Genomic DNA, 16110 nt, shown 5'->3' with positions numbered 1-16110 from the left:
GAGTGACGAAAGAGCCCCGGGGCATCACGTAGAAGATGGCGTGACTCATATTGCATTCATGTCTAGGCCCCTTGATTGCTTAGAAGCCAACGAGGGCACTGTTTTCCGTTGGCCTAGTCGATCTTCTTACTACAGACCTCTACTGGGTCTGCAAGCGATTCTTAAAAAAAAGAACTCCTTTTCCTTCACCTTCAGCGCCTTCGTTCGGCTCGACCCAGCTGCAATGACGAGCAGAGGTCCAAATGGACTTGATAAAGCCTAGCGCACCCCCTTCGATGTTGGAGCGATAGTGGCGGCCCAAGATCGGTTTGATTGCCTCTGACGCCTCATCGGCATTGTAGAAGGGGATCGTCGACACAAAATGATGGAGGACATGGGTCTCTACAATCCCATGCATGAAGTATCGGCCAATGAATCCGAATTCACGGTCGATGGTGGCAGCTGCTCCACGGGTGAAATTCCACGTACTGGGCTCGTAGTGGGGGAGAGTCGGGTCTGTATGTTGGAGGTAGGTGATCCATACTATTCAGACTGTCAGCTATTTGCTTAAAGAGGAGGTCAGGGAGGCAAATTTACCAAGCCAATTATTGACCCAGCAGTACGGAATGATGTAGCCGACTGTGAGGGCAAAGGATCCAAATGTCATGCCCACAAAGGTCAAGGCCGCGATAGTCGCTAGAAGACCCAAGTCACTCAACAAGATCAAGTGTCTATCTTTCTCCTCAAAGATTGGACTATCAGGATCGAAGTGGGTGACCCCGCCCCCAAAGCCATTCATCTTTCCTTTTCCACGGCCACCAGGTGCATTCTCATGTTTATTGTGGCCGGTCACATTTGCCGATAGATACAGATTCCAACCTACCAGTTGCTGGCCTATCAGGTGCAAGGCCGTACCAATCGGCGTCTCTTCACCTAGCTCCGCGACCTCATGAGCAAGCTTCCCGAATTTGCTGGCATACACATCCCGAGTGACCGGGACGAACACCTGATCTCTTTCTAGATGACCAGTGGCTTTATGATGTTTGCCGTGGGAGATTTTCCAGGAGAAGTAAGGAACACCAAGTGCGGAATGGAGGATGAACCCGACGGTATCATTAATTGTCTTGGACTCCGAAAAAGCTTGGTGTCCGCATTCATGGGCCAAGACCCATAGGCCGGTCATTATGAAGCCTTGGATGACTGTGAAAGTGGACCATAGTAATGTCGAAGCGACTGGAGAGGCGACAAGGGGTGTCAGGATGTGACGGAAAAGGTACCAATTGGCGGCAAGCTGCACGAAATCTCGAGCAACATATCCCAAGCTTCGGCGAGCTGAGCGCTCGAAGCAATGCTTTGGGATAGCAGCCCTAACTTGGTTGATCGAGATCTCTGGTAGCTCGAATTCATTCCCATACGTGTCACGCAGCACCTTGCTCGATGGCTTCGTGTTTACGGACGAATGCCCCACCTTCAGCCCCTGCGTGGACTCTTTCCTTCCAGCAGACGTGAGTTTGGCATCCAATCTTTCCAGGTCGAGAGGGTGTACTGTTGTGGTATCCTCGTCTGTTGATGATATGGAGGTGTTGGATTGTGAGCGGTCTGCTGGTGTGAACTCTGGGGAAGGGGACGAAGAGGAGGCTTTGGAAATCGACAGTGGGGCTGATTGATCCATTGAACTTGCTTTCGCCGCTGGCGAGATGGCACTGGCTGGCATGATTGTGGAGTGCGTGGATACTATATGAGTAGGAGCATGGAGATCGTCGTTCAGCTGGTTGTTGCCAACGGCCAACGTTGAGCGGGATAGGTCGAGATGCTACCTTACGAAATCAGCCATGGTACGACATAGGTGCATCAGGGCAGGAGATGCAGAATGACATATACTCAAGCTACAGTCAAGCTGGTTCACAAGATGTCTGAATGGCAAGCAATGTTGGAATTGGGAGCAAAGGGGCGAGAATGTTTTTTGGGGGGTTTTTCTGAGGCCGGTTTATGGTGCGGAAGGGCAAAAGCTAAAGTGGGAAGAGTTTTTGGCCGCACCCCGTGGGCCTGATCTGCACCCCCTCGACCCCTGTGTAAATGGGCAGACTATGCCTTCAAATTTGCCAGTGGAGGGCAAATGACAACTGTCTAGCCTCTCATCTATGATCTTTGCTATCTTCCGAGCATCAGGTCTGCATCGGTTTGCATCGACTGAGATGAAGTCTTATTGGGCTCCTGTCTCTCACTGTTGTCATTGACTAGTACTATCGCCTCGGCTCCCCATCAGTTCGACCTTTGACTTTCCTACCCCAGTCTCGCAACCAGCCTGTACCAGCCTCACTTACCTCACTAACTATTAGCATGGGAAGCCTCTAGCTCCTCATGGAGTGGTAGACAATGCCCGCACCCGTCCGATTGGAGCGGTCGAGGTGAAAGGGCTATGGAGATATTCGGAGACAGCGCCCATGTCGCTTGTTGTTCAGCTACTAAGAGGATAACAAAGTCTGTATGAAGAAAAGGACCATGAGGAGATATTGTTGAGCTGCTAAAACGCTGGGTAAGAAGCTCCGATTAGCCCACCCCCTAGCTCCACTCAATGACGCCAGATTGGCGCGATACGGATATCTTCAGTGGCTTGGCTTCTGACAGGCCTGATCTGGACCGCCAATTGACCTGGCCTGATCGCTCTCTCAGGTGGCCTACTCATGCACCTGTCGTTCGCCCTAGCACCGGTATTGACAAGCAACGCCACTTTTGGCTCTTCACACAACGATACAAAGCTGTATATCCTCAGCCGTATTCTTTGGGCTAAACCCTCCCGCCAGGAATAAGGCTCAACGGAGTGTTAATAGTGGTAGTGATGGTATAGACGAAATGGCTCATTCGGTTTTCCTAGTCCTCGTAATGGGACTCATGTCCTAGACCGCTTTTGACTCCACGCGCTGCTGCGATTCGAGGAGCCATACGCCATCAGCCACGTTGTCTGGTGCCAAGCTGACGGTAGTGCTGCTGACATTGGGGATGACGTGAACCGTTTCCCCTTGATTCACATAGTCGGTTGTGCAGGTTACTGAGCTAGTCGAAACGCAGCTTTCGCCATCTTCGTCACCGTTTGGGTAAGATTGTGTAATTTGGTGAACCTGAACATTAGGCAGAAGTAGGTGACCAGTCTTTTGAGGCACCAGAAACACGGAGAACGAATGCCGATCGGAGGGCTATGAACAGTTAGAAGCATGGCATCGGAGCAATGAATCAATCACTTTTGCTTACCTTGGCACTGAAGGTTGCGCTGCGGTGGCCCCCAACAAGCCAATCATCAGCGCTGCCGATAATTTTGTAGCAGAAGTCTAGTGGTCCGCCGTCTGCACTTGTTCTGCTCCACTGTCTGGTGTGTTCGATGTCAAGCTCCGCCGGGATAGTCTGACCTTGAGTCAGGCAGGTGCCAAATTTGGAGGCATGAGCAATGCTTTCGTCAAGCCGGAGCTGTACAGTGTGTACTACCATCATATCTGGAATATCGACTGGAACATCGAGCTGCCGTTGCAATGGTTCACGTTCCTTGGGGTCAAAAGGCAGACACGCGCATTTCTAGGGTCTTATGAGCCGGTCCCATAACGTAGCTCAATGCCACCCACCTGATGCCAGCCCTCCAACACTTGTTTTAGTCTAACAACTTGACTGGGTATCAAGACTTGTAACACGTCGTCCCACCCACAATCCGCGAAAGAGCCAAGAGGTACTGTCTGCGTCAATGCAAAGATCTCGAGATCTGCGGCTGACATTCTACTACGTAAGCGAGTAATTAAGTGTTGTGATAGCAGACGAGAATAGGTTTGTATTTGGGCGGCTGCTAAAGCTTCAGATAAGTGCACGTCAACAGTCTTCGTAATCATTGCATCTTCGAGCAGGTACTTGATCTTCATATATATCCGTGGCTCTATTCGGTTGGCTGCATCTATTCTGACATCCTTGCGCCTGCGTTGAATCTTCCCAATTGCCGAATAGGGTTGACGATCAAATATTCTTAGGTGGTCTGCGTTTGTCGAGAAGAGCTGTGCGTCGTAATCAACGTTGCTTGTAATCTCTGTGCTGATTAGTCGAATGGGCGACAAAGTCGCTGGACCAATACTAAAGCGCGAGAAAAGGAAGTTCTTCTTGAAGTTCTCTTGAACATTTACAGTGATAGCAAGCTTCAAGGGAACCTTGATCCTGGAGGCGTAGGTGAAAGTACCATCTTTTGTTCTGTAGGAGATTTCGACTCGAAGTTGGATCTCATCTGAATCGGCCTCCAATTCATATGGAATAGATATGACAATCTTCTTGTCGCGAGCCAAGTCATCGAATCGAATACTGCCAGACTGTGAAGTGTCGCTGCCCAGCTTTGCCCGGTCAGCTGTCTGCGCTTCGGCTGTATGAATTCGAAGCCCCGCGGAGCCGGCTCGCACAAGTATTGTGGCATCTATGATATCGTTCCAGCCACTAAAAATCTCGACGTCAATCGATCGCGGCTGCGAGAGTTTAATGTACCTAGAGGGTGATACTTTCACAGCAAGGCTTTCGGAAGTTTCCCACACCATGAATTGTCTGGAGTCTTGCGCCCGAGGATTGCTTTCGATTACAGCTGGTTTGTTCCCAGGAAGGACAAGAGCATCGCTTGGCTGGGAGTTGTGTTGCTCGAAGACGATGTTTCCAGCAAGCAGGCGAATCTTATCCACCACGTACCAGCCAGGTTTAATCGTCTATTCATCGTCAGCGCTGATCACTGAGGATGACTGCATGCAACTCGCACATTAGATCGTATCTTTAGCCTATTTAAACCTGGTTTGACCGCAATACCCTCCCCGCTACACATGCTGAACTTTTTGAAATCCTCCTCACCGACTCCGATAGCTTGCACACACAGTGAATGTGCTTCGAATATCTCTGCAAGCCCACATTGAAAGTCAAAGTGCATCTCAAAAGTATCTTGGCCAAATACATGCTGGATGTAAGGCTCGAGCGTACCTTGATAGAAAAAGGCGTCAAAAGGAAGTGTAACTTGCTCCTTAAGACTTGCGGACGCCTTGAATACTTCACCCAGAGACAACGACGAGGTCAGCCGTGGTTCTACATCGGGTTTTAGTCGTCTCAAGGCGCGTAAGGCTACAGCTATATATTCGTTGTCATATCCCAGATGCCGCAGACAATGTGCTAACATCTCAAGTATTAGAGTTCCTAAGTTAGACCACTCTTTATCGTCGTAAGAGGGTGCTAATTGCCTGAAATAAGTAACCGCTGTGGTGAAATCTTCGAGATGACTGAAAAAAGATGAGCCTAGTGCTCATGTGTGTAATGAGTGGCTCTACTTACAAGTACAGTATCGCTAGATCAGCTGTAGTAGCCTCTATCTTTTTGGCTTGGTCGGAAATGACATAGTGTGCTAAAGTCGAGGCTGTTAAGTCCTTGCAAGAAATTAATAGGGGCAATCGGTTGCTTGAATTGTATTTACCTCATACAATGCGTAGAAATTGTCTTTGGAGCTCAAGGCCCTCAGCAAGAAGGCATTTTCAATTCCTTGTGTAGTTGTCTTAGGACTAGGGAAAGGCGACTGTGAGCGTTCGTCCACGTCTGCTTGATCGTTCAGATCGACGTCCTCAAGAGAGGACTCAGTCTCAGAATGCTCAGTCGTGAACGAAGACCCTATTTTCCATGTCTTCAAAAACATACCAAGAGTGGCAAGCGTACGTTTCGCTAAAGTTAGAAGCTCGCCTCGCGAGCTTGCAAGTTCACCCGCTCCATGGGATAGCGACAATGATACAAGCTGTTGACCCGCATGGGAACTTTCTGACAGCGGAAATAGTTGAGTTGATGCTGTAGACGGACTTCGGAACGATAACGAAGACGCACGCATCGGAAAACTTTTACGTCGAGTATCATCATCACATCTCTCTTCGCCGCGATTGACTAATTCAGGATGTACTCGCGAAGAGCGTCTGAGTTGTCTCAGGGCCTTTTCGAGGTGAGGCGAAAGCACACGTGTCGACGTAGAGTCTAAAATACTCTGACATGCGGAGAACGTCCACGAAGCAACTATATTCTCGACGATAATGTGGTTCATGGCGGGACAAGGCGTGCGCCCGTCACGTATACATTGCTCGGTAGCGTAGTCTAAGCAGGCTTCTACGTCTTGGCGAATGACCCACGTTGAAGACGCAATAAAGGTAAGCGCAAGTTCACAGATGTGAGCGAGCTTCTGATGATTCACTTGCCCTGCGTCATTTAGTGTAGTTTTTGTGTTGCTTCCATTGGTAGACGGAGTAGCCTGCGCGGGGTTGGCTAGGGTGGCCGTTACAAGAAACGGCACATTTGCTAGACGAAGCTGTAACGAGACCTGCCGCGCAAAGACGTAACATTGAAAATCGAAGATTGAAATGTTATTCTCGAGTATCAGCTTACGGAACGCCTTCCTGTCCGTATTTAAGACTAGTGAACCGAGGCTTGCAAGTTCAACCTGGGGGACTTCTAACGAGGTGCTGTTGTCTTCTGAAATTGCGAGACACTTCTCAAGAAGATGCTGAAATTCCACTGTACGGTCTTGAAAGTGAGAGGCATCCGATTCGGAGTTTGCAGTGAGTTGTTCATCGACAACCGCCCCCAGACCGGCTGCGAGTTCTTGGTATCCCGTAAGCGCATCCTCTATAAGACCGACGCTCTCAAAGCCTATCGCAAGTCCCTCTTTCAGGACGAAGTAGGTGTTGAAGTTCCATCCAGGCAGATTGCGCTGAAGCTCCTTCTCCCTAATGTCTTCTTCATATTGCTGCACACGTCGATCAAAGGATGCCAATATCAGAGCTTTCATCTTCTTAACAACATCTTCTAGGAGGGTTTGATCTTCCTGTGAGTCACGCTTCGTATTGATGCCGATTTCCTGGGAGCTGGGAAGCTGGATCTGAGTAACCCGATCGGCGGCATGCTTGGATGGGCTATTGAAGTCTGAACGGACCTTTTCGATCACGGTCTTCGAACTTCGAGCTTTCCATCGGGAGGAGCTAGTTTTTCGGATGCTTTCAGAATCAGCCTTACCACTAGCATATACCTCAGACAGCTCCGTAGTATCTACAAGGATGTGGACAATGAGCCATTCAAATGCATCATGTTTCTCTTGCTTATTTATGGATGCATTGCTTTGTCTAGCAGAAGTCTGGCGGTTCACCCATTCCTGCAGATCGGGTCTTGTTTGTGACTTGTATGCCTCAAGGTCGGTACCTGATAGCAAATAGATTTTCAGATAGGGCGTCTGTCGAAGTCCGGGAAATTGATGCCGCCTTTCCTTCTTTGAGGGAACACCACTTGAAGATAAAGTACGATGTCTGGGGCCCGTTTCGTCCTGGGAGCTCTCCTGAACTGTAGCATCCACATCCCCAATGGCATTTTTTGTGTCAGGAACAAGCTCGATGTGAAGGGATGAGATAGATCTGAGCGGTCGGGATGATGAGTTCCAGTGCAAGTCCCTGAGAGGAAGGCAAGACTGTAGCACCGGTTGAATTAAGGTGAATAGTCCAGCCGGATCACTGAATTCGACTTTCGAGGGAGGTCAGTCAAGGTTACCTTCATTTTTGTGCTCACAGTATACCTTGGACTTTGGATGTTTCCATAACACTGCTGCCAGACTCCAGTATTCTCATGCGCCATAGTGGAGATGCCTCTGTGCTAAAGGAGACCTGAGCGAGATGTTGTCAACTCGTCAGACCGACATCATTGTAAGTACAAACTAAGACAAGGGTCTACCTTTCCTTAGCTTACCTTAATCTGAGGTAAGGAAAGCCTCGGATGAGGACAAGGTTCATTGCGCCCGCGCTTATAATGCCAAGTCCACCAACCTTATTTCAGTTTCGAAGCCAGCCCGAAAATACAATAATGGAATGCCTGAATGGGCCTGAACGCTTCTTGACCTCCGAACAATTGCCAAAATCCATGTCTTCTGTTCTCAATTCCCTATTTCTAATCCTCTTGCCAATGTCTGCACCTTTCAAAGCGCAATTGCCTTGCCAAGGGTGTCCTCGCAGACTTTTTCTTTTGATCTATATAGCCCTAAACTCGTAGGAAGGGCGTTTATATCCTTTACCGCCCACCAAAGAATCTCGTCATATTCCGTCTAGCATACGCAAAAAGAATTCTCAGTATTCAAGGTGGTCGCATTGAATCATAACCAGGTTTGTGTAAGTTGAAGCCGATCATGATAGGGGGCAGAGGAAAAGCCCATACTGCTGGTCGCGAAGGCGCTTCCAAAAATCTTGGTGAAACTTCGCATGCTAGATTGGCCAATATGACTGGAGTCTTTGAGACACTTCTGAGAAACCCAATCCGTTTTGTACCGGCAACTGAACGGACCATTGAAGATGAAAGAAGGATGACACTTACTCGGTTACATACAAGCGTACAGGGTACCTCTCAGTCATCCCAAAACCAGGGTATCAAGGCTACAACAGTAAGCTTCGCCTTCCCGAGTAGGTCTTGACTTAAAAAAACCTGTAGACATGCCCCCATTCGCAAGCGCCGCCGGGAACAAAAGCTTCATCTGCATCATCCAGCGGCTTTTGGAATCACGGTGTGATGTGCTATCGCAACAGTACAATCCAAGCACTCTTACATGTGCCGCAAATTGTGAAGTGGTTGAGAGACCATCAGTCTCACGGCCATCAGACCCAGCGATGTGCAATCTGCGCGTTTCAACGTCTTTCTCTTGTCTACTGGAGTAAGGCTCACGATTCCAAAGATGCAAATCGAAACCTGCACGAATTTGGATCCACACTACGTGCGTGCTCAAACTTTTCAAAATGGAAATGGAACCGACAGCAGGATGCCAATGAGTTCTACCTTTATGTTATCAACGCGATGCTGGAGTGTCACTCTAGGTAGGACATGATGGAATCTTTGTAGTACGCAGTGTCAAATTAATCAACACGTCTAGTAGCCGGAAATCTCTCGAGAGTCTGCTTGGCCATCAAACAGCACGTACAACTGTCTGTCGCTTGTGTGAGCATGAGTCACGTGTCTTGTCTCCCTACGAATATCGTTTGGGTGTTGCACTTAAGTATGGGCAAGCACTGGATGATGTTCTTCGATCCAATACGTTTGCTAGGGTCTCGGTGCATGACTACCGCTGTGAGAAATGCAGAAAGCGCTCGACCGCCGTGCAGCATTCTCGCATGACTGCTGTTCCCGAAGTCCTAGAGCTAGACTTTCTGCGCTTCGAACGCGTGGGATACGGTCTATACAAGAAAAATGCTAGAGTCGTACCATTTAGCCAAGAGTTAGACCTCTCTGCCTTCGTCGACGGTGATGGCCCTGCGAGATACCAATTAGTCTCTGTTGTACAGCATATGGGCTCTTTTGAGACTGGCCACTACAGGTGTGTAGCTAAACGCTCGGATGAAGCATGGGAGGTGCTGGACGATGGCTCTGTGAGAACTGTGGGCGTCTCGACTGCCGTTCGTCCAGAGGGCAGTTGGACTCCTTATTCACTTTTTTTCACTCGGATAGCGACTAACAGACCACGTCATTTATCACCTAATGACACTGAAGGTCATATTATTCCAGAGTCCAAAGCTCTCCCTTCTCAAAGTAACCATCGAAAACACAGAATAAAAACAAATAGTAGTACACAATGGACGCAAGGAGATTCACCCGGGAAAAGGTTGAAGAACACTTACTAAGAGAGCGTATTCGTTCATTTAACCAGCATGACTCACACATTATCGTGACCTAGAAGTGTTTAAACATCAAATATCTAGATTGAAAAGCCAAAATTTGAAGTTTGTAATGGCTGCTCGAAACTGACGATAAAGATGGCAACATGCTACGTGTAGAACAGTAGTTTCTGCAGCATTTAATCAGCACTTGGCTAGAAATACCTTACGCGATAGATCACTACAGTTATGAAAATCCACTCAACTATCAATAGCACGAGTATATTGATCAACGCACTCCTGGACACCGTTCAAAGCAGTGTCGCAGCTTCGCCCTCTACAAATCCGCAGGTAGACGCAGGACCCCTTAAACCAGTCTTATTGACCCTGCACGCTCTTTTCCCCACCATTCTGCTTCCGGCCCTAGACTTACTCGACCGAGGTTTAGTAACAGACCTGTCTCTGAGTCCCGGGGCATCAACTATTCCTAGAGCTGAGATTCGCGATCCTGCCGACTCAGTAGACTATGCGAGTGCGAATGTCGCTAGTCAGGATTCCAAGGGCCGAGACGTCTACTACGTCCTCTCCAACGCCCCTACATTTTCATCTCGAGTACATCAGGGCAATCGCAAATTGACGGACAATGTCAGTTACGAGGTGAGACCAACGGCTTGGAGTTGCACATGTGCTGCTTTTGCCTTCTCTGCTTTTTCTAAAGAGGATGGGGGATTTCACGACGAGGATTGGGCAATAGGTAGTGGAGCCGAGTTGCAGCAAGACACACCAAATGATGGTGGTAGAGAGGGAGGATGTTGGGGTGGGTTGATGCGGGATAAGCATCCAAATGATATCCCGGTCTGTAAGCACCTACTTGCGTGTGTTCTTGCTAAGAAAATGGGAAATCCGGGGCCAAGGGTGAAGAGAAGGGTTGTTGAGCGAGAGGAAATTGGGGCTTGGGCGGCAGGTTGGAGAGAAGGATAGAGGTATTACGCAATTGAGAGGCAAATAGCGCGCTGTTATGACATCTCCTCTAGCTCTGATGACTTCAATCTCATAATTTGACTATTGATAATGATGGAAAGACTTGAGTCGCTTGTTCACGTTTAAAACACTTCTCTTGCAGGAAATGCTAATGAAAGAATCGACTATCCGATGCCAGCACCTCATCATACGTTGAGAAACAGGAGTTCACAGGAGTGTCACCATTGTCATCAATATTATGTCACCTACCCGGTATCTATATCGTGTGGAATCATCAAATGGAGATCGGGAAATTAATTAAAGTGGAGTGATGAATGGCTCCGCCGGTGCCGCTGTTCGCCAAGGGTCCCTTCTGCCATAGGGTCGACAAAATGGTTCTCCCAAGTTGGGACAGGAAAGGCCCCAATCTGTAAGACCGTCACAGGAGTAAATTCTTGGAAACACCCCCATTGACTGCTAGCTCTAGAGCTTGCTACTGCTGGTCCGGAGAGGGACAGCATTTCGCAAGCGCGCTTGGGCTATCAAAGGATCATAAGCTGGAACTTGATTTCATGGCAGTAGTAAATGGAGCTAATGAGCTATTGTATATGCAAAAGTTTGAGAATATGCTATGCTGTGTGTAGGATGAGGTGTTGTTCTATCTTTCTAAACTGGGGGATATTGAGGAAACAGGAGACTTACAATCGAGTGCTTCTTCGGGTATCCTGAAACCTCGTCTCGTGTTCACAAACATCTACTTGGACGTCACGAAAATCCAAATCAGGCGTGACTTTGGGGAGACTTCTCTATTCATCGTGTTGACAGCGAACCTCCTCCTGCTTCATCATAACGTCCCGCTTCGTCGATTCGTACATATCTTTGGCCTAATTTCTTGTTCTGCACGGAAGACCTTCATATTTGTCATTTTGAGTCTTCAACTACTTGCTCCTTGATCGGTCAAGAATGGATAATTATCAGCGCCCATTCATGCGGGAAGGAAGCCGTTGGCTTTTGCTTTGGCCACAGCTGCCGCTACCTAATGCATTGCTTAAAATGATTGTTGTATCTTTGTTCGAGGCAAGCAACGCGCTCTGCAACCAAAGCCGTAATGCGTTGTTTGAGTGCCCATCCTTGGTCGCGCATTTCTGAAGAGATCATGGGGCCTGACGTTGGACAATGTCGCAGGCCAAGGCCACTTCAAATGGTCAGTAGTTTCTCCAGTTGTTGATCCACCTTCGCCTTCTGTGTAGTATATCAAGCGATCCATGTCTTCATCCCATAGATGTGGCAAGTGACTGCTTGACTGGAAAAGGCGCGGCTTAACAAACAATGCGCTGATGACCTCTCAATAGTAACAAGATAGATTGCGAAAATGTTGTCACTCACTTGCTGCCACTGAACTCTTGGCTCATCTTTCTACACTTGATGCGTGCGCGCCGTGATTTCATTCGTAGGATCACTATATTCCCCACTTCCTGAGGTCTCTTGAGGACGTGTTATAGGTCAAACTATAGTTTCGCCATTGCAAAGGGGGATTTAAGCACGTAAAGCTTGAGACCAGCGTTGTCGCCCAGCTAGTAGCTAGATGTGAATGACGCTGCAGGATCAAGGCATATACCGTAACGGCGAGCAGCCCTGAGTGTATGCATGTTATCATGGAAAGAGGATCCGCGGTTGGATTTGTTCCCAAATCTTATTGAAAACTTCTTAAACCGCTATCACGCTTGGATGATGAGTAGGCAGTAGAACATCCAGCAGAGCGATTTAATACTGGCAACTCGACTGTAGCTGTCCAATGGTGTATCTTACACTGAGCTACAACAACAGGGGTACACTTGGTATAAACGCGTCGCCTCGTACTTTTCTGATACAGACAATCGCTTGCACCTTTTTGGTATTCAAGCGCCACCCAGATTCATGTTCAGCAGTAGATGAAAAGACACTCAGCTTCTTAAACCGATTCGACTTAGCAAACCTCCACTTGAGAGAGGCTTTTTTTCATCGCCGAAAACCTGCAACAAGCTCTTCCATACCTGGCCAGGCTCCTGGCTTGCATCAATGGGTCTCCAAATTCCAGTTTTCTGATAGTATGCCACAACAGGCGAGGTTTGGGCGTGATACGTGGCTAGACGCTTTTCTAGGGTTTCAGCGTTGTCGTCAGACCGTTGGATCAATGGCTCGCCAGTCACATCATCCTTCATTGTAGATTTTGGGGGGTTGAAAGTCTTGTGGTAGGTGCGGCCAGTGGCTGGATGAATCAAGCGCCCTGTTATTCTAGAGACCAGCAGACCATCATCGATTTGGAGCTCCACTGCGTGCTCGAGTTTCTGACTTTTCCCCCGAAGCATATCATCCAGCCGCTCGGCTTGTGCGACTGTGCGTGGGAAGCCGTCAAGAATGAACCTGTTGCCATTATTAAGACAGATATAGCAATCGCCAATCAAGCTTGCCTACCCTTTTCTGCATTTCTCATTCCCGTCTAGCTCAGACCGGATCATGTTGACCATAATCTCATCACTGACCAGCCCGCCCTGATCCATAATTTTTTTGGCTTCACGTCCCAAAGCAGTTTTCTTCGCCACCTGGGACCTGAGCATATCACCTGTAGCCTTTGTGCGGAGATTAATTGCATGTTATGGTCTAAAGACTGCGAGAACAGAAATTACCAGGTGACAACACTTATATTTCTCCTCAATCTTGGGGGCCTGAGTACCCTTTCCTGTAGGTAGCATCAGCCTCGTTTCACAGCTTTCAGCGCCAGGTAGAGTATCCATACCAGCACCAGGAGGTCCCATTATTATCATTCGTATTGATCGTGGAGAGTTGCCGACTTGATGCTCATCATCTGATCCGCCACCAATCCTGCTCTCTAGCTGTCGGACGCGAGCTTCAAGTTTGTGTATTGTAGTGCGAAGGCCTTCGGCCGTGTCGTCGGTAATGGGAGCCATTGGATTATAGCTGAGGGAGGTGAAGAGGTATAAAGGCGTGATGAAAGTGGATCGAACTTGATCCAGTCTCCTTATGCAACACACATCTTCGTCAAAGCAAAAATCCGAAAGTTATGGTGGAAGGCATTGGTGAGGTTGGGCTCGGAAGCTTGAAGCTTCCCAGTCACCCGGAGGACCACCGGCGAGAAGCGAACGAGCGGAAGCAATCCGCCATGCCAAAATCTTCGATTCTTCAGCCGCACGTTTTGGGCATGTTCCGATTTTTATGGTGGATGGAGCCTACGCCCAGCGTGCATGTTACGATGGACCATCTGCAAATCCTAGTGTATCTGCCACGTCCTCAAGACATCTAGCGGCCCTGCACACAAAAGCCGAAGTCGATGCCCGGTTTGAGCTTGGAGAGGCATTCGTTGTCGGAGCTCCGGCGACGGATACTGCAGCAATCCTAAGGCATGTTCTTCGTATTTAGAGTGATTTGCTGCCTAATTCTTCTGATTAGGGTCGTCGACAATGCCCTTGCGGCTACTGATCGCGCAGGTTTTGCTCACCTGCGGAGAGTCGTTCGCAAGGAAAACCTGCCTTTGAATTTGCAGAATAAATATGCTGTCGCCACATCCAAATCTTGCGGGGCGCAAGAGCAGGCATGTGGAATAGGAGCTAGCAGAACGCTCGTCGCGAAAGAAGAGCCTTCATACTTCTCTAAGACGCTGCATTTATGTTTGCTCCTCTGCGTCAAGTCCAGCATGCCACACGAAGCAGTTTCTGCGTTACTGCAGGAGTCTGCAATTTTTGACCGATATGACTTGAAACCGAATGTATTTACGATTACAGTACCGGTTTCATCCCCAAGTTCAGCAGAGGAAGCTCATCAGTGGTCTCGGGATTACTGGCCAGCTGTGTATAAAAAACACAATCCACTTGGCCCACAGCACAGCTCGATAGATCAGGCCGCCCAAGAGATAAGTGCTGATGTGCAGCAGTTCATGGCATTGGCCGAGCGAGTAGGGTTTGATGCATGCGATCAGGGCATAGGAGAGAAAGTTGGGGCGCTCATCGTGAATCGCAGCGACCATAACGCTCCCTCAGTCATAGTTGCAGCAGGAGACGCTCGCTGGAAGGGGATCTCTGCGCCGAAGAAGCCCGGTAATGGTAATGCCATGGCACATGCAGTCATGCGAGCGATTGATCTTGTTTCACAAAAACGAAAAGCATGTTCAGCAGAGTCCAACATCAGTGGACAAGAAGTACAGCAATCTGGGGTTTTTACATTTACGGCATCAGAGAAAGAAATATATGACCAATCCAGCCTCGTACCTGGCGGTTACCTCTGCCTGGATTTCGAGCTGTATGTAACTCATGAACCCTGTGTCATGTGTTGTATGGCGATGTTGCACTCTCGCTTCAGTAAAGTCATTTTCGGCTACAGAATGCCACGCACAGGGGCCCTTGTGGCAGAGGCGTATGAGCACGAAGGGATAGACGGCTTGGGCTACGGGCTTTTCTGGCGGCCTTCGTTGAATTGGAAGTTTTTGGCATGGCAATGGGACGAGAAAGGCGAACCTGGTAACAGAGCTTGCCATGAGGCCTGGCATGCGTAGCAATCTTTCATATTGGAAATCGAAGTTCAGCATAGGATATCCATCAATGTAATCCATGATCATTTACGTGGGTTTGCATCGATAGGAAATCGTACACGATTTGCTTGAGGCTAACATAGCATCAATGTACTTACTCCCACCTGTGCTCCCATCGTACATGCTCATGTAATTACTCTGCATTTTGGACATAGTCTGGAATGCAAACATGGAGAGCACATTATACTAGAAATGAGCACCGAAAAATTTCTGTCTGGCTAGTGTAAGTCCTAATTGGGTTTAGGCTTAGACCCTAGTGCTCCGGGGAAAATCTTCGTCTTATACCGAAGAGGAGAGGGAGGAGACGATACTACAAACTCTCGAAGGCTGTTGAGTGGGTTGCCGTTGTATTGGAAAGGGTTGAAAGCATGTTCGAAGTAAGTTATTGACAGCTCAAGCCATGACTCCGAAATGACTTGATCTATGAAAGCCGCATGGCTCTGATGATTATCGCCTCCGTGCGCACAGGGCGCGGTCAGTGATTTTGACCGATGAGGTAGTAATTATCGCTGATAAGTCGTTTCGAGACGGCTCTAACAGATGAGGTAGGAACTTGTCGAAATTCGAGCCGCGCAAAGAACCTTCGAAGGGGCTTACATTCGCACTGCGTTGGGACAATTCTCCTTTTCGCTGGTCATCCTCAAGATTTTTACCTCGGAGTTCTATTCCATCGGTGCTCTTTTTGCTGTCTACGGTGCCGGTATTTTACTGCTCAGTCTCTTCAGAAGACAACAAGGCAACAAACAATTCTTCTCCGAGATTGGCGAAGATGGTCTTAACCAGCGCAAGTTCCGCACCAGTGGCAACGTGGTAGTTGTTCTAACTGCTCTGTCTATTGCGGCATACTCTTGCCTACTGATCCTCACGTTGAGACTCGCAGATCGATGAGGATGTGCTACAACGATGACGGTACCGCCCTGGACAGAGTTGCCAAAACTTTGT

At 48.6% G+C, this 16110-nt stretch overlaps 5 protein-coding genes across 5 annotated transcripts; 2 read left to right on the top strand and 3 right to left on the bottom strand.

Annotated features, from left to right (window-relative positions):
- Positions 1 to 139: 139 nt before the first annotated feature.
- Positions 140 to 2425, bottom strand: KY384_000251 (uncharacterized protein; the record flags this gene model as incomplete). Its single annotated transcript, XM_044808788.1, has 3 exons — positions 140 to 522; positions 577 to 1792; positions 2366 to 2425. The coding sequence occupies 3 exons, from the start codon at positions 2423 to 2425 to the stop codon at positions 140 to 142; spliced, it is 1659 nt and encodes a 552-aa protein (XP_044665541.1).
- A 451-nt stretch (positions 2426 to 2876) lies between these two features.
- Positions 2877 to 7622, bottom strand: KY384_000250 (uncharacterized protein; the record flags this gene model as incomplete). Its single annotated transcript, XM_044808787.1, has 8 exons — positions 2877 to 3173; positions 3229 to 3546; positions 3594 to 4697; positions 4787 to 5255; positions 5308 to 5399; positions 5447 to 7412; positions 7467 to 7518; positions 7571 to 7622. The coding sequence occupies 8 exons, from the start codon at positions 7620 to 7622 to the stop codon at positions 2877 to 2879; spliced, it is 4350 nt and encodes a 1449-aa protein (XP_044665540.1).
- Positions 7623 to 8173: 551 nt separating this feature from the next.
- Positions 8174 to 10607, top strand: KY384_000249 (uncharacterized protein; the record flags this gene model as incomplete). Its single annotated transcript, XM_044808786.1, has 3 exons — positions 8174 to 8425; positions 8853 to 9428; positions 9864 to 10607. The coding sequence occupies 3 exons, from the start codon at positions 8174 to 8176 to the stop codon at positions 10605 to 10607; spliced, it is 1572 nt and encodes a 523-aa protein (XP_044665539.1).
- A 1922-nt stretch (positions 10608 to 12529) lies between these two features.
- ADK1 (adenylate kinase) lies at positions 12530 to 13534 on the bottom strand (the record flags this gene model as incomplete). The annotated part of the gene is made up of 4 exons (XM_044808785.1): positions 12530 to 12989; positions 13041 to 13195; positions 13253 to 13305; positions 13363 to 13534. 4 exons carry the CDS (start codon positions 13532 to 13534, stop codon positions 12530 to 12532), a joined length of 840 nt encoding a protein of 279 aa, XP_044665538.1.
- A 265-nt stretch (positions 13535 to 13799) lies between these two features.
- KY384_000247 (uncharacterized protein) lies at positions 13800 to 16056 on the top strand (the record flags this gene model as incomplete). The annotated part of the gene is made up of 5 exons (XM_044808784.1): positions 13800 to 13921; positions 14034 to 15097; positions 15466 to 15545; positions 15599 to 15664; positions 15718 to 16056. 5 exons carry the CDS (start codon positions 13800 to 13802, stop codon positions 16054 to 16056), a joined length of 1671 nt encoding a protein of 556 aa, XP_044665537.1.
- Between the last annotated feature and the right edge of the window lie 54 nt (positions 16057 to 16110).

This window comes from Bacidia gigantensis (assembly GCF_019456465.1).
Source record: "Bacidia gigantensis strain McMullin 20006 chromosome Unknown contig_49, whole genome shotgun sequence".
Lineage (NCBI taxonomy): Eukaryota > Fungi > Ascomycota > Lecanoromycetes > Lecanorales > Ramalinaceae > Bacidia > Bacidia gigantensis.
Note: the sequence above shows the minus strand (reverse complement) of the source record. Positions and strands in the feature narration are given on the sequence as shown.